Source organism: Pleurodeles waltl, chromosome 1_2, assembly GCF_031143425.1.
Source record: "Pleurodeles waltl isolate 20211129_DDA chromosome 1_2, aPleWal1.hap1.20221129, whole genome shotgun sequence".
Classification (NCBI taxonomy): Eukaryota; Metazoa; Chordata; class Amphibia; order Caudata; family Salamandridae; genus Pleurodeles; species Pleurodeles waltl.
The window spans coordinates 825,821,322-825,839,761 of NC_090437.1; the positions used below are offsets into that span (position 1 = coordinate 825,821,322).

Consider the following 18,440-nt stretch of genomic DNA (forward strand, 5'->3'; position numbering starts at 1 on the left):
CAGGAGGAAGCACTGCTGTGCTGCTACAGGGACTGCAATACTACTGTACTACTGCTATGGAAGAACTGCTTTCTTACTGTGCTGACCTGCTGCCTTCCTTGCCTGGGCTAGAAGGGCTGGACCCATAATTCTGGAGGCCAGAGCCAGGGTGATTCCAACTTGCTGGCTTGTTTCCTGTTCTTCTGAAGTCTCCGGGACACAAAAGACTTCCAACTGCCAAGTGGTGCCTATCCAGTCCTAGGCCCTTGGAAGTGGGTATAAAGTGCTGTTCCAGTCTAAAATCCACACATCCCACTGGAACCGGCGCATCTACATTGATGCTGATGCATCACCTCTGCTGCAAGGATTGATGACACTGCGTCTGCTGGTGCATCGCTGCAGGATCCTGGAATACAGCATTGCCAAATGCATGATGTATCACCTCCATTCCTGATGCATGCATCGCCTACATCTTCAGAATCGATGCGAGTGCATCGCTGCCTTTGCTCCTTGCATCTTGTTCTCAGTGTCGGCACAATTCCAAACCAAGGTACTGTTTCAGAGAACCAAAGCTGGTCCCTGCATCTGACCCACGCTCTATCGTGGTGAGCCTGACTTTTCAAAATTGACCCGTTCTAGAACGACCAGATAGCCCTGGTTGGCGCTTTATCCTTTTAAGAACTACAACAAAGTTTATTCCTTAAAAATGGATATCTCAATTTCTACGTATTGGATTTTTGTTGTTATGGTCTTATTTTGTTCATTAAAGTAAGCTCTATGTTTCTAACAAAGTGTGGTATATTTTTGTGTGGTGTTTTCACCATTTTAATGTTGGAAGTGTTGCACAAACACTTAACACATTGCCTCTTAGGTTAAGCCTGCCTGCTCTGTGCCAAGCTACCAGGGGGTGAGCACAGGGTAATTTAGGGTGTGTTGGTGACTTATCCTGACTAGGATTTTGGTTCCTGTTTTGACAGGGTGCATATCTCTGCCAAACAGAAAATAATTTTCCAATAATTATGAAAAAATGATGAAACCCTGATGCCCAGTTTTTTCTAACCTATGCTCAGGATCATCATAATATTGAGATGCTTGTACGCACTGTAATCATCGAAGCCAGCTTCATCCAGAGATGTGTATTTTGTGCCTAGTGGCTCACCAGAAAGGAATGCACATCTCAGACTGTCATGGCCAGAGCACTAAAACTTGCAGATTCTACAAAATGTGATAATCCATACCTCTTGTACTTTTCAGCCACTGATAATTACTAGAGCAACATACAATCCATTGTTATTTAGATTGGGATCTAGCTCTGAGCAATTAGCAGAGGCTGAGAGTAATTCAAGCATTCCATCCATCATTTTTTGGAAAGTTTAGTGTGTTGCCCTAAGTGGGACAAGTAGGCCCAGCCATGGGTCCCATGCATGAACTCACTGGAACCATGATATACTTGGCTAAGGAGCCCTAACTAGGGCAAAACTGGTCCTGGTTGCTTTTGTTCTGCAGGGAGGACATTGCCTGGCAGTTCGGTCTGAACTGTTCTCATTGGAACAGGGTCAAGACTGATTTGCATATAGCTGGGTCCAAACTGAGGCATGGTGACCAAAATAATGATGGATTGTGATGTGGCCCAAGTAATTACCAGTAGCTGAGAATAATTCAAACGTTCCATCCACTACCTTTTGTACACTTTTCTAGATTCAGTACCTTCTATATTGTAACGTTTTCCATTGTCACATATCACTTATGCATCCAGCTTGTACATGTGTATTAAGCTGAATCCATTTAGTATCAGTTGACACCAAGAATGTGTTAGCTTCCTGTCAATCCAGTAGTAACTAATTCTTGTTCCCAAGACACATAAACGCAACAATGAACATTTCCATTTTTCCCCCTTCAAATCCTCCTTTTTAGGATGTTCCTCCTGTTACATTTAAGATGCTTAAAAATAATGTGTGAATTTTGAAAAACTATGTTCGGATATGCTGTGGAACAAGGAGAAGAATTTGATTTCTGTATCCAGACTGCAAATGTCTGCATTATCTTCTTCTGTTCCTGACATCTCTAATTTTCTGGCCATCAGCTAGCTACGTATCCCGTACGCCCTTTGCATGCTTTCCAAATAATTACAGCATTCTTGACCATCACTTTGTAACAGCTAGCAGTTCGTCTATCACTTTTTGGTTTGAAATGGGATGAACTAAGTCCCCAACCCTCAAATTGCTTTCTAGTTTTGGTGTTTACTGTTACCATGAGCGGGGAGTGATTAAAAGATTCCGCTGGCTAAGTACTTGGCATCTGCAACTCTGCTGGGAGATATCTGCGGAATAAATAAATTGTCAATCCTAGAGTAGGAATTTTGAGCCACAGAGTTGTAGGATAAGCAACTTCTAATACTAGGAAGTCCCTTTCATATGTCATTCACTCAGATAGCTTCAGAGCACAAAGTCCTAAAAATAGAAGTGGGGCGACTACCAAGTTAGGCAGTGTGCAAGTGACATCATGGCGCAAGACATCGCACGTGGCATTACAGGAAGTGACATCACATTAAGTGGCATCACAACCCATGACTTTACAGGAAGTGACATCATAAGAAGATACATTAGATCTAAAGACCTCACGCATATTTTTAGTAGGTCTATCATTTGAGCGCATTATGAGTATACATACAAACACTCCTCACATGTAACGCCTACCTGACGCAAGGTAAGGCAATGCAGGGCAATGTGCTGCCTTGTGTTCATGTTTTTTTTCAATAAATCAAATTTGTGTGGCACTGTAAATCCCAAAATAATTTATCTAGTCGCACAAGAAAAGTGATGCAACCCTAACGCACAATCTACACCTCAACTTAAACATTTGTTTTTAAAATACTCTGCCACAAACAAATTGGCAACAATGAGAAATGGAACAGTAAATCTGTTCTGCTTAATTGGTTGCAAAGTCTGAATTCTAAAATATCATATGGGGTTAAGGCACCTGCTGCAGAGTTGTTTGGGTTTCTAGTAAATCTGAGAGAATAATAATAATGCTAAGATAACATTGGTGGTTACAGCATTTGCTGGAAACATCTGTGTTTTGTCTAATGCTCCCTTGAACTCAAAGTAGCATAGATGTTTGATGTGTCTACTGCAAAGCAGCACATCATGTAACATGCAGAGGACATACTTCTATTTTATGTAACTAGGTAAGTGGGTTACTGCTTTTAACACAGAGAAACTTTTGTTACTTGCAGTTCATAAATTGTATTCCTTCTGATATAGTCCAGTGAGTTATGAAGGACAATATGAGACTCCCACACCTTGTAACCCTCACTGACATATGTAACATATCCTGAACATTGATATACAAACGTGTGCGACTGAATGTCAATGTAATGAGTGTGTTTGATTTAAAGCTCTCTGACACCCTGCATTTTGATGAGTAACACTATAACAGGAATAACACAATTGCAGTATTTAAATTGTTATTTTGTGTAAATACCGAGACAGACCAACACAGCTGACGTTCTTGCGGCAGTGCATGCATATTGCTCATATACAGGGACTGCACTAAGTCAAAGTGTGCCTCTCCTAAGTACTTGTGAAATGCTAACAAGTTGTGAGCATTTGTTTCCCCTCCACTGCATTTACATCTAGATGTTAGGCTCCAGATAGGTGCAAGGCAGGATACTCCAGCAAAAGGAGGCCTGAAGGCCCCTTAAATATGGCCTTTGTTGTGGGCCCAGCTGGAGCTTGAATTATGAAAGCTCCCTCCTGCCTTCACGTTGTTGCTCAGATCGAAACCAGACAACGTGCAGGCGCTGCTGAACGTGTCCCGGTGTCTGACAATTAGTCCGAGACACATGCAGCTTTTTACAGTAGGGCCCAGCTTCTTCTTGGCCACCCTGTGAAAATAGTGGGTGGACGCTGTTCACCCATGTGTACCCCCGACTTGTGCCCTGTGTAGCTTGAATAAGGCCACTTAGCTGTGCTGTGGGTTTTGCCTAACAAGTGTTTTGTGTTGAATTTATATTGTCTGCATCCATTATGACATTGAAATCCCAGCCCATTGCATTCATTGCTGGTGCAGATCTGTCATGCGTGTGACTAATGCCTGCAGGCTGTTTTGAAGATCCAGGGACAGATGAACATTGATCAAGAACAAACATTCCCCTTTCCATTCTCCCAGCGCAATTGCCTGTCTTCCTGCAGGGTCTGTCCATGTTCACTCTACGTAGAATATGACTATATTGTAATTAATGTTGCACCCCTTCAAGGCCCTGAGGACTATCCTGAGTGGCAAGTATTTCAACCGCCCATTTAACTGGCATTGGTTGCCCATCAGGTGTATTTTCCTGAAGGTGAAGGTACATTATATAAGCTTTCTGGGGGGCACGTCTTTTTTTTAACCAATGCTCTAATCTATTAGAGAGACCATTGACATTCCACATCACACGTGTCATTGATTACTTTGTGATGAGAAACTGTGACTAACTCTGTATACTATCTTACTAGAAGTCTTATCATGGTTAGTTCCCCTCTCCATGCAGCTATTGTCTCTATTAGGACTTCAGTTAACTCAGAACGTTGAACTTCTCCATCTACCTCCTGTGCTCGTGAAATGGACTTTGTACTGTCTACCAGCTTGATCAACATTGGTGATTGAGCTAGTGAGCACTCAAAACTACCCATGCTACAAAGTATGACCTATTCTGTTAGAACCAGAAAGAAAGTTTTTGAAGGTATTTGGGAAAACGTTTTGAAATTGTATTATTGTCTTGGTCTTTTGTTCTATATATTAGTGTGTCTGATACACGTCTTGATACATTCTAGATTTAAAATGAAATTTGTTGTCAGGATTTAAAATTGTAACCTTACAACTTTCTGTGCTATTGTTTTGGTAGATGTGTTATAGGCCTCTTCAATAAAGAAAAAGGCAAAAAGCTGCTTAAAGCTGCTCTTTTTAGGCCTTGCCGACAAACAGCTATTTTTGTTGAAGACCTATGGTGTCTAGTACATTTAAATATATATGGTGGCCTTTGGGTCACCCCGCTGCTGTTGATGGGATGGCTTTCTTGTCTGTCTCATTTCCCTACTTCATGTTCGATAGCTTTCGTTTTTAGTCTTCTTTTGTCTGTCCTCTGGCGCATTTCTTTACCATTCTAAATCAGTAATTTGTATCCTTCCTTCCATTGCTGACTTCAGGAAGCTAGTTTTTCTTTGACTTTTAGCATTTCCCCGGAGCACAGGTTTTGCCTTGCTCTCTTCACTATTGCTTCCTCACCAGATCCATTCCTGCTTTATTTTTTATTTACTTATGTTTTTAAATAAACCCTTTTGTTTTAGGCCCAGCAGCTGCACACTGCTACTGGCGGCTCGTTTCCCTTCTCCCCTACGACTCATACTTTGCTTGCCGGGCCTTCCCCTTCCAGATCCACATTTTTGTTTTTAACCCCTTTGCTGCCAGGCCCCCTTTTTCTTATTTTTTCTGCTTTTAGCCTCCTTTCAGTTAGTGACAGAATTGTGTGTGAAACCAATGCTGGATCCTGGAAAGCTAAACATTTCTGAAAAGTAGACACAATTCTGAATTCACCAAGGGGTCATTTGTGTAGATCCTACAGAAAATAACAGCTAAAATAAAAACATATTGAAATTGAGGTGAAAAAAACATCCAATTTTCTTCACGTTTTACTAGGTACCCAGAGCCAATGTACCTTGCAATGGGTTTTCATTCTATACCTTGTATACAGCAACTCATTTGGTGAAATATAAAGAGTGAAAAATAGTTATCAAGAAAAGCTTTGTATTTCCAAAATAGGCACAAGATAAGGTGTTGAAAAGCAGTGGTTATTTGCACATCTCTGAATTCTGGGGTCCCCATACTAGCATGTGAATCACAAGGCATTTCTCAAATAGACGTCTTTTATACATACTGTCTTACATTTGGAAGGAAAAAATGTAGAGAAACACAAAGGGCAACAACACTTGTTCTGCTATTCTGCGTTCCCCCCCCCCCCAAGTCTCCCGATAGTAATGGTACCTCACTTGTGTCGGTAGGCCTAATGCCCTCGGCAGGAAACACAATGTGGACGCATCACATTTTCCCAACGAAAACAGAGCTGTTTTTTGCAATGTGCCAAGCTGTGGAGTTTGGCCCATAGCTCAGCCGGCACCTAGGGAAACATACCAAACCTGTGCATTTTTTTAAAACTAGGCACATATGGGAATCCAAGATGGGGTGATTTGTGGGCTTTGCAAACCTCAAAATGTGGCCAATAAACACTTTTTCCTCACATTTCGGTGACAGAAAGTTCTGGAATCTGAGAGGAGCCTCAAATTTCCTTCCACCCTGCGTTCCCCCAAGTCTAAGATAAAATGGTACCTCACTTGTGTGGGTAGGCCTAGTGCCCGCGAAAGGAAATGCCCCAAAACACTATGTGGACACATCAAAATGATCAAATACAAAACTACCTGTTTTTGCACGGTGGTGGGTGTGGGAGGCGGGGGGGACCTTTGTTTATGGTTCTGGGCTCAGCAGCCATATATGGAAACCTACCAAACCCAAACATTTCTGAAAACTAGACACTGAGGGACTCCATGGGGAGGTGTGACTTGCGTGGATTCCCCAGAGTCCTCAGTAAATCTCAAATTTAGCTTTAAAAAAATCCATTTTTTCCCACATTTCTGTGTAGGATCACCGTACCGGGACAAATTTCCTACCACCCAACGTTCCCCTCATTATTCCTGTAAAAATGATACCTCACTTGTGTAGGTGGGCCAAGTGCCTGTGACAGGGAAGAACCCAAAACATGTCAAAATTGAGGGGGAACCAAAGCGGGTCCAAAAGGGCATTTTGAAATAAAAAAAAACATTTTTAGGCTGACAAGTGGGGCAGAATTTTTATTGGTATAGATGCGACAATGCTGGGTGGTAGGAATTTTGTGTATTCTTGCAGATTCCGGAAGGTTCCATCACAAAAATGTGGGAAAAATGTGTGATTTCCAGCAAAGTTAGAGGTTTGCAGGGCATTGTGGGTAAGAAAATTGTGTGGGTGCATGTGAAGCATACCACCCTGGACTCACCCAAATGTTTAGTTTTCAGATGTCTAGGTCTTGTGGGTTTTTCTACATGGCAGTGTCCCAAGTCCAAAAAGTGCAGACATTCCAAGTGGGACGATTTTGATAGTTAGCCAAGTTCTCATGGCCCAAATGTAAAAGCAAAAACCAAAATAATCAAATGTCCTCTTGCTTGCTGTGGGATAAGATGTTTTAGTGTGCAGGGGAGAGCTGAAAACTGTTACCCCCTTTAGTTGGGGTGGGGCCATAACCTAGCCCATACTGGTTGGTAGCCACCACCGCACTATTTTTTTTAATTCCCTGGCATCTAATAGACTTTCTAACCCTCTGGATGTGGATCAGGAGTAATTGCCCCATCTGTCCCACTAGTGGGCAGAACAACTTTGGCCCCATTTATTTGGGAAGGGGGTATGGCCATACCCCTACCCTCTTATTTTGAAAAAAAAACTTCCCTGGTCTCTGGTGGCCTTTCTGCCCCCCCACCCCCCCAGTGGCAGATGGGACTTCCAAAATATAGGCCGATCTGCCCCCAAGGGGGGGCAGATATGGCCAACAGTAATGTCCCCCCTTGGGTGTCTAGTGGTTAAAAAAAAAAAACTGGTGTCTAGTGGTTTCTACCTCCCTTGGGGGCAGATCGGCCTAATTATTAATAGGCTGATCTGCCCCCAGTGGCAGAAATGGCCTAAAGACCATTTGCCCACCAGGGGAGCAACCCTTGCCTAAGGGGTCGCTCCCCACATATTTAAAAAAAAAAAAAAAAAATCCCTGGTGGCTAGGGGTTTCTGCCCCCAAGGGGGGCTGAAATGGCCTAAAACAAATCCCCCCCAGGGAGTGACCCTTGCCTAAGGGGCCGCTCCCCTCATGTGAAACTGCCATAAAAAAAATATCCCTGGTGTCCAGTCGTTTCTGCCCCCCTTGGGGGCAGATTGGCCTAATAAAAATAGGCTAGGGGAGCGGGGTGCCAGGCTATAATATATCACTATATCACCCCTCCCCCCACCCTAAGGGCCCATGTGAGGATGAGGTGGTTACGTCCCTGGCGCCTGAGTGCCACGGCAGCGGATCACCTCGTCCGGGCACCCGAGGGGTTAATATACATTTTTATCAAGAGCCTTGAGCTGCTCACTGCTACTGGACCACTTGCTTCTTATTATGTTTGTACATAACCTTTTTTTTTTTATATTTATTTATCATACAAAAATTGCCATTGCCCATCTTCAGATTGTGAATTAAACTTACTATTCATTCCAAACTGGCCAGTAGTGCTTAGCGATGCATATGCGTGCACCAGAAACCATCTTGAAATATGTTTTTTTTTTTTTTTTTTGGAGAAAGCACTATTTGAGTACCGGAACTGTGTTTTCTCAGAAGAAGCCCCTTTCCAAAATAGTCGCCGGTTTACGCATTTGAGTCATGATGTCATAACATGAATGTATGTGACAGCGGATCTTTCTATTTATTTATTTTTTTGCCTCTGCAAAATCAAACAAGCACAGGCTAGGCTGATAGCTTGCCACTTATACAAATTAGACTCACTGGCTTTGCCAATGCTTGCTTCAGACGACTCCACATTTCACCATTCTAACTGCTGTGCATGCACTAAGTTGTTGTTCTTCGACTTTATTGAGCAAAGTGCCTGGATATTTGGTTTGTCGTGTCATTCTTACTGCAGTTGCTTAATCTTTATTTTAATTCCTCATCCCCACTAATAGGACCCTTCCTTTTCACCAGCCTGTTTCTCCTCATGGTTACATTCCAGTGTGAACTATATACATTCTGAGATCTGGCATGCACGCTAGCTCTCTCAGTCTCTTACTTCTAATTGGAGCTGTATAGATATATGTATGTATGTTGCATCGCTGGCATCTGTTTAACGATGAAAACTGACAATTTACCGTGTATACTTTCTTTTTAAGGTTCTGATTTACTTAGACGCGCATTGTGAAGTGGGGATTAACTGGTACGCAGCACTAGTAGCGCCCATATCTAAAGACAGGTAATGTGATTTTTTTTTTTCATCTGTTGTTGTCTTTTGAACAGTCCTTTGACTCGGTAGTATCACTTTCATGGGGGTGTACCTGCCTGCCGTCTCTGCAGTGCTTCAAAAGCTTGAGAGTGGTGTGAGAAAGAATACTGCACACTCCAAAACTAACATTCGAAGAAGAATTTCTCTGAAATGTGAACTCGTCAAAGATAGTCACAAGCAGCTTCAGTTCAGGCTGAGGAGAGCTCGCTGAGAGACAGTTAACAAAAGCACTTCCTGCTTAAGTTAGAAAAATTTTTTTCTGCTTTGTCATCTCCGAAAGTAGCACCAAGGGAAGTGAAGCACCCACGCTCTGTGTAGTTGTGCACAGTTATCTTACAGGAATCTTCCGTAGAATGAATGCCTTGGTTTTCAGATGCACAATATCCACACCCGTACCTGCTCTGCCACTGGGGTGGCAGAGTCATTTTTCCCTCAATGAAACCTTTTGAAACCTTGTTGATTTTATCAATGCAACAATATTGTGTTTTTTAGTAAAAGTTCTTCTTAATTTATTGGTGAGTTTGTGTAAGTGATCGTTTGGTTGTGTGAGTGAACGGAAGCATGCATAAAAAGGTAGCTGAATGGATGCATTGGTGAGTGCATGAACGGACAGATGGACGTATGGATGAGTCCATAGAAGGGTGAATAGTTGAGTGAGGGGATGAGTGAATAGAATGGTAAATGAGTTTTTATTGATGAGGTTTTGTATGAATGTATGAATGAATGGATGAAAGGATTGTTAGTTAGATGTGTGTGTAATATATGGATTAATAGACGGATGAGTGTTCCGATTGTTCACTTCTCCTGCAGAAGCCTAGATTGTGCAAATCATTTCAAAACATTGTTTTCATTACCTGAGATTTCGCCTCATGCAATAAATGCAGTTACTTGCCAATACATTTGCTTTGTTATATAAAAATGTTTATCCACAACTATTAACTACCAAGACTTGACATAGACTTTCAACAATTGTGTAATGTGCCCCAAGTGAGAAAACCACAAAACAGACATAGAATAGAGATAGTCAGTGGCACAGTCTCACTGAGCCACGATTAAGAGTTAACGTTTTTAGTCTCCATCTGAAGGAATATCCAAACTGCCGAGCCCTGGTCTAGGACTCTCTCTTTCTGCTTCACCCTACATAGGACCTCATCTCGAACTGACTCTTCTTTCAGGCTGAGAGTAATCCCAGACCCTCTCTGTCCCTTCCCGGGCTGGACATTGCTTGTTCGATGCATACACAGCTAATGGTCCCAGTCTGGGAACCATCCTGTACCGGACTGCAATGCTCCTCCAGCTAAGACTCTAAAGGAGCCTTTAATGTCTGAACCAGTGCTTAATTTGAGCTGGTGGTTTCTGGTGCTCGGCGCCGGTACTTAATTGCCAATACCAACACTTGACAGCTGCCACGTGGTGGCACTCTTTTTTGTAATTTCAAGATGAGCAGAACAACAGTTATTTACTAATGCAATATGCATTGTAAACAACTAATATCTGCCACCCAAGCCATTCATATATCTTTGGGGGCCTCGAACAGTATGATTGTCACACTTGGAGCAGTGTGATGGCTAGGAGTTGTGTAGGCACTGCCATTGGCAGCGCGGACAGTGACATTATGCGGAGCAAGCTGCCGGGGCCTCCTGAGGAGGGCCCTGACATTTATTTATTTATTTATTTTTTAACAAATTAAGCACTGTTCTGAACCCTCGACACCAGACAGCAAACCAAGAACCTGCAGTCATCATTCATGAAATTCTCAAGGATGTTCACAAGATCTGTCAAAACTCTACTCTCTTTAATAAGCTCTCTACTCCACCCCTGCTCTTGTTGACATCCAAGGATACCTTTAGAGATATAATTTATTGCTGCCTGGCACTGCCTTCAATTTCGTTAATCATGGACACTAATATCTCTGTTTACCTTATCCAGCTCAGCATCTGTTCCAGGTGCAGTTTTCTGTTTTCAGTATTATCTCCAGGAGAAGATGTGTAGAAGGCAATTTTCTAACTGAGAGGAATTACCCTTACGTCCCTCCTTCCTCAGCAAAAAAAAAAATCATGACTAGCCCTATTGCCCTGGTTTTGTTTTTCAAACATGGTGACATTTTCACCATTGACTTCAGTAGAAGCCTGTTTGCTAATGTAGATTTTCCTAGTAATTTATGACGGAAAGTCTTAATTTTATTAAAGACACGGAGGCGAGTATTATGCTTCTCTTACTTGCTTTAATTTAAACAGCAGCAGTCAAGAAAACTACAACTCCCAGAAGGCTCATAACACAGAAGCCAATGGGAGAACAAAACGTAATAATTCATACACCAATCAGAGACCCTAGATGGTATGTGTAACCAAGCTTGACTGCGACCAGTCCTCTTTCTTGATGCGAGAAGGCTAGGAGTTACGAGAAAACAGTGGAAGAATTGCAAAGATTATAGCAATTGCTAAAGTCAGAGAACAAAAGTCCTGAATCAAAGATAGACAAAACTGTAGCAAAGCAGGCGTTCTGGTGGAAACAGAGGAAAAACTTCTAAGGAAGTCCGATCGACCAGCTGCCAAGTTGGAGTTTGACCCAAACATCTTCTGATCATGTAGAAGGTTGAGCTGGAGTGGAGTTAACTGCAAGGGAGGGAAAAAACAAGAAAAAATCAGAGATATCTCCTTGTTGAGGCGGGATAATACTCGCCTCCGTGTCTTTAATAAAATTAAGACTTTCCGTCATAAATTACTAGGAAAATCTACATTTTATGTCAAGAACGGAGGCTCCTATTATGCTATTTTAAAACAGATTAATCACAATTGATGTAGCAGTATGAACTGGTTTACAATAGAATGTTCTGAACACATTATCATTGGACCAATCAGCAGATCTCAGAATGTCCTCTAACCTGGATCCAACCCAAAAAGCTTTGGAGGCCATTGCACCTCTAACTGAGTGAGCTCCAAAAATGGAGGTATCAATATCTGCAAGGGACATAACCCATCGAACCCATCTGGCAAGAGTTGCTGCAGGCACGGGATTATGAGGTTTCTGAAAGTAAATCAATAGTTGGGAAACCGAGGACTTTCTGAGATCAGCTGTCCGTTCCTCATAACATTTGAGACATTGTCCTACACAAAGCTTAGGTTGATCTGGAAAATATGGATAAAAGACTGTACGTAAATTAGTTTTGGTACGCTTATTAATCGAAAACAAGACCCCAGTGGGGGCAAACTGACGGGAAGTAACCTCCAGTGCTCTAACATTGGACAGTCGTTTAATAGAGACTAAACAGAGTAACATGGTGAGTTTTGCGGAAAGCATTTTCAAGGACAAATCGACATTGTCTTGCCAAGACAAAAATAAATTCAGTACCAAGTTAACGTCCCATAATTTAGAGTATTTAGGTAGAGGGGGAAATGAAAATCGTACTCCCTTCAACAGTCGACAAAGTAAAGGGTGTTCACCAATCGGTTTTCCGTTGACCTGGGCGTGATGCATGGAGATAGCAGATCTATATAGATTAATCGTCCTGTAAGACTGACCTGCACTGGCTTGCGCCGCAAGAAAGTTTATTACATAATTTAAATCTGCTGAAACGGGATTGAGGTCCCTTCCCATACACCAGCTAGACCAAAGAGACCAGGCGGAAGAGTATGCTTTCCTGGTGCCGGGAGCCCAGGCCTTATTGATGAAGTCTGAAGCTTCATCCGAAATTGGGATGGAAGGTGGGGCATCCCTGAGACCTTCCACCCAGAAAGGGTGAGAGTGTTGTTGAGAACCAACGGATGAGGATTCCCGAAGGGATCCAACAAAAGGGAAGGAAAAGAGGGGAGGAGGATGGGAAAGTCGATTGCCAGTTCCAGAAGAGGAGGGAACCAAATTTGAGATTGCCAAAAGGGTACCACTAGGACGAGAGTCGCTTTCTGACGTCTGACTTGGGCCAGCACTCTGGTGATCATGAGAAAAGGAGGAAAAGCGTAATTGATTGCTTGGGACCAATCCTGAAGGAATGCATCGGAATCTAGCGCAGAGGGATCTGGGCGCCAGCTGAAGAAAAGAGGAAGTTGGGTGTTGAGACGGGAGGCAAAGAGGTCTATACTGAAAGGGCCCCATTTGTGAAGAATAGATTGAAACGCTGAAGGATGAAGTTTCCAATCGCTGAAGTCCCTGAGAAAACAAGAGTGCCAGTCCGCTGTCTGATTTAAAGAACCGGGAAGATATTCTGCTGTGAGCGATATTTCGTTGTTTAGACAATATTCCCATAGACTTTTTGCGAGGTCTGCTAATGGTTTTGATCTGGTGCCTCCTAGATGGTTTATGTATCGGACAGCCGAAACATTGTCCATACGGAGGAGGATGGAACACTGAACTCTGCCTTTTGCTAGACTCTTTATTGCAAAGGAGCCTGCAAGCATCTCTAAATAATTGATGTGCAATCTGGACTCCCTTAACGACCATGTACCGCCAGTCGAGATTGGTCCACATCGGGCGCCCCAGCCCATCAGACTTGCATCGGACTCTAACACAAGATCTGGGGCTGACGGAAAGATAGTTCTGCCATTCCAGGCATCTAAATGGTCTATCCACCATTGAAGCTCTAAACGGGATTCCTGATCTAGAAAGATCATATCTGAATATGCTAGACCTTTTTTGAGATGACGAATTTTTAATCTCTGAAGAGCCCGATAATGTAAAGGGCCGGGAAATATGGCTTGAATCGAAGAGGATAAGAGGCCTACAATCCTGGCCAGAGATCTTAGAGAGATCTGAGTGTTTCGAAGTGTTCTCCGAATCTCCGATTTGATGGAGTTCACTTTTTGAAGGGGAAGATGAAGGGAGGCGGAAGAGGAATCTATTTCGAACCCCAGGAACTGGATTCTTTGAGAGGGAACCATACATGATTTTTCTATTTGATACCCCTGAACCGTATTCAGAACCCATGGATCGGTAGTTAGAGAGTGCCATTTTTGAATAAATAATCTCAGTCTGCCCCCTATTGGAAGAAGGCCAGAGGTAAGGCTTACCTTGGGTTTTGTTGTGTCTGAATCCACGTTGTCCACGACCCCTGTATCCTCTGCCTCTTTGAGGGTAGAACTGGGGTCTGTAGGACTGATACCCATAGTTGGAATATGAATATGAGGAGCCTCGGAATCCTTGTGGATGGGAGAAGCGGCCGGTAGAGCGGCTCCTGCCTGTACCGGCCCTGCCAAAAACCCGTTGATTAAAGACTTTTTAAATATTTTGTTGGGCTTTGTCGATCGAGGAGAAAGTTGCCACAAACCTTGCCCAAATCCTTAATAAAAGAGTTCCCAAAAAGCTGACCCTCGGCTTTCATACCAGGATCCCTGGACGCTAGATTAGATAACTTGGGGTCTAATTTGAGCAATAGTCCCTTCCTTCTTTCATGGATAATGGCAGCATTAGCATTGCCCAATAAACAGAATGCTCTCTGAATCCAAAGGGATAGTTCTGAAGGATCGATGTACGTGTTGTCTGATTTGGCTGATTCTGCAAGATCGAAAATACGAGCTAGAGGACCCACCAGATCGAGGAGCTTATCTTGGCAATTAGACCAGGCCTTATCAACCCCTTTCCGGGGGTCCTTGCCAAATTTAGAAAAGAAAGTCAATAATGATTCATCGATTACAGGGGTAGAAGTGATGTTGGCAGATAGAGAGGGTCTGGGACACTCGGAACGCAATTTGGCTCTTGTTTGCTTGTCCAGGGGCAGCCTTAATCTGGCCGCAATATATTGTCCCACATGATCCGCAGGCGTCCACTTCGTAGAATTGGGATGATGGAGATAGGAAGGGTCGAACATGGGATTACCTTCTGAATCTAAAATGATCTTAGCGGAAAAGGGGGTAGGTTTCTCTAATTTAGGCTTTTTTAGGGGAGAGGCTTGAGAGAACGAGCCCCCTGTGTCGGACTCATCATCGTCCTCGTCCATATCACCGAAATCATCATCGGTATCAGAAACATGTGTAATTATAATTTGTTTAGGTGCTGAAAGAGAGTTCTTTAATTTGGACTTTCTTTTTCCAGAAACGTTATAATTATCATTCCCCTCCTGAACAGAAGGCCTGGGAGGAATAACATCCTCAATCAAGGGTGAAGAAATTTCACCAGTCAAAGCACCTTCTTTTTGCATTATTAAATCCTTGTTTTTTCTTTTTCTGCTATCCCCCGCAGAATGGGCCAAAAAGGATTTAAAAACCATGTCTTGTACTGAATTTTCAATGTTCTTCGACATTTTGCTCATAGTGGCTGACATAGCCTTTGTTACAGCCTCACTAATAAAGGCTCCGATTTCCTTAGAATTAGGTAAGTCTGAAAAAGGGTCCTGCCCTTCCATAGCCATGTAACAAGCAACAATGAAAACGAAAAAACCTGCCAGGAAGGGGTTAAAATGTGTAGAAGGCTGAGGGAGGGAATGAACACGCCCAGGAAAGGCGTGTCCCACAGTCGTCGGGAAGACCGGAGCGTTTCTGCCTCGTAATGCGAGGTCGGGAAGACCGGAGTGTTTCTGCCTCGTAATGCGAGGTCTACGAAGGAGGAAAGCGGTCGGCCGAAGCAACGAAAGACGACACCCACAATGAGCCGTAAGCGTCGAGACCGTTCAGCGCTACCCGTTCAACGGACGCGTCTTGAGAAGAACGCGTCCGTTAGAACGTTAGAAATTCAACTGTACAGACGCGCGCTAGCGCAGAAAAACCACAACCGGGACCCCAGACTCGGGGGGGAAAAAGGAGCAGCGCGCTGCCGGGCACACAAAAAGATACCAATAATACAATTGAATACACCAATACAAAATACTGAAAACAGTTATGGCGAAACAGGCACCGCAATATAGATAGATATGTAAGGAAAGAAAGACCGTGACTTATCTTGACTGCGAGCAGCAAGAAAGAGGGCTGGTCGCAGTCAAGCTTGGTTACACATACCATCTAGGGTCTCTGATTGGTGTATGAATTATTACGTTTTGTTCTCCCATTGGCTTCTGTGTTATGAGCCTTCTGGGAGTTGTAGTTTTCTTGACTGCTGCTGTTTAAATTAAAGCAAGTAAGAGAAGCATAATAGGAGCCTCCGTTCTTGACATAAAATCTCAAATACCAGACTTACTCCTTTCCTTTGGAGGCTTGGTACGTTCATTTCAGGCTTGTTCACATTATTTTGCCTTTTGTTGAGATTCCCACTGATGCCCCTCACGTCATTAGCTAGTTTGCACTCTGGCTGTTACATTAAGTGTCATTGCATTGTAGTAAGTACATTGGGAATACATTTGCATCAGTCGTTTTTAGATTGGGAGTTCCTTTTACTTGGCATCATTTAAGGTATGTGGGTGTATAAACAATATACCGTTTTATATGTAATTTTATTAATAATGTGTATTTTCCTAATAGTTATTTTAAAAAGTAAATTGTTATTATTATTATTATTAGAAATATTTTTGGTAAATGTGTTTGAAATTATTCTCTTTTATTTTGGGGTAAAACCTCCAACCCCATTTTTTTAATGGTTCTGTAGCCCAGACATCCACCCCTGGTGATTCGAACCCGACACTAGACCCAAGCAATGAAAACATCAACTCTAAGACTCAGGAGCCCCAAAGGGAAACTGCCATCTTAGTCTCACCTCAAGCCAAGTCCCCTTAGTATTTGCTTTTTTTAAATGTATCTAGTAAGGATAGTGCTAACAATCCGGAAACATAGGAGGATGTAGTCTTTGGTGCGCTTGGCCACTCAGAACTGCAATGTACTGTATGCCGAACTCACAGACTCTCATATTTGGCATTGTATTTCACCCCCTTCCAAATTGGTGGCTATTCGTTTATCTGCATGTGTGCCAAACAGAACTCGCATCCGTGGCACCCCCTGAAAGCTGTGCAGCTTCTGACACTGCACGCTAGACTTGAAAAACTGGCTGTAGTAGGCATCAGGCGTTTCCCCAGGAGGCTGGAAGGGTGGGGACCGGTTTTGCAGCATAGCTGCAATATCAGTCCCAGTAACAGCAGTTCTTCACTATTGCACCACTTCTAACTGGAGCAAATGCGAGACCCATTACATTGCAAAAGCTTTTTTTTTTTTTTGCAACAAACTGCTTTTTTATGGGCGAGCACAAAGTGCTCCGTCCATTCTGTAATCTCTCTTTAGGCTTAAAACCACGCCCATGCCAGTCAGTCACTTACATTGGTTCATGGGCTTGCCTTTTAAAATCCGCTTGCTTTCATTTGTGAAGGACATGCATACGTCATGCCTTTTCCGGTGTTTAGCCCACCTACACAGCACCTGTAAAGTACCAAAAACATAGCAGGCTTGATGTTTTCAACCTGGAGTCCGACTACTTTATCTGTTTATTTTCCACGCAGCGCGATCGCACTGCATTTTACATAGCGCGATTGTGCTGCGTCTTTTTTTGCTTTACAACGCTAATAGCTCTAACTCGAACAAATGCGAGACCCTTGCATTGAAAATGCTTGTTTCTCTTGTTCTGGTAACACCTTAGGAGACAGTGTTTTTACTTGCCGTGCTCTGATTCGCCAGTGTCCGCTAACTGACATCTAGAAGCAGCTGAGCCTGCTTATTTATTTTGTACTCATTAGAGCAATAGGTCGCCCTTGTAAGAGAAGTGCTTTACAGACATGATTACAAAAGAACAGGCGCACACAGACTGAATTACACGATTAAAGTGTGTCTGGTGTTTGCAGACTTGGACATAAAGAAAGACATATTGCGAAGATGTTTAGCGTTTTGTAAAAATTTCTTACCTCACGCACTCAAAATGTTAGTGTTTATTAATTCAGCATGCATCACAACATAAACAACTATTAACGCTTTATCAAATTTAAAGCAAACATTATTATAACATTTTTCAAATATTTTTTTATCTAGTTAGAAAGAAAAAAACAAAGGCGAAATCTATTGGATCTGCCAATTCATGTTAATTGTAATTGTTTGTTTTGTTTTTTATTTTAGTAGGGAAGCGTGTTATTCAATGCGTTGGGGGTGCTCTTGTGAGTGCAAATCACTGCAGCTGCGTTTTTCAGACACTTTTAAGTCGCCGAGTGTTTGAATGCTGTATGTGTTTTTAAACTTGAGGAATAGTTACAAATCCCAAGGGAGTTCTCAGAGTTTGATCTGCCTGGCATTGTATTCACCCCTTGGTATTGTGTGCGGCCGTTCATGCAAATATTACAGGCCCATAAACAGGACTCTGCACGGATTACCCCTCCCAGCTATTGCCCGCCTTTACTGTCCGCCATTAGCACTTGCCTGCACAGCACCTCTGAAGCAGCAATGATAACTGCTCCGAAGCCTCCCATCGGCCCTGGTGCTCTACAGGAGTAACTTCAGGAAGCGCTGATATTTTAACAACTCACCACACCCAGTGCGTGTACGT

The 18,440-nt window shown here is 42.9% G+C and overlaps 1 protein-coding gene across 3 annotated transcripts in view; it reads left to right on the top strand.

The window, feature by feature from the left end:
* Nucleotides 1-18,440, top strand: part of GALNT7 (polypeptide N-acetylgalactosaminyltransferase 7) — a 456,997-nt gene that overhangs the window by 330,671 nt on the left and 107,886 nt on the right. For all 3 annotated transcript variants that reach the window (XM_069244367.1, XM_069244357.1, XM_069244375.1), the window contains exon 5: nt 8,953-9,032. In XM_069244367.1, coding sequence (XP_069100468.1) covers nt 8,953-9,032 — 80 coding nt within the window. The remainder of the gene's footprint in view (nt 1-8,952; nt 9,033-18,440) is intronic.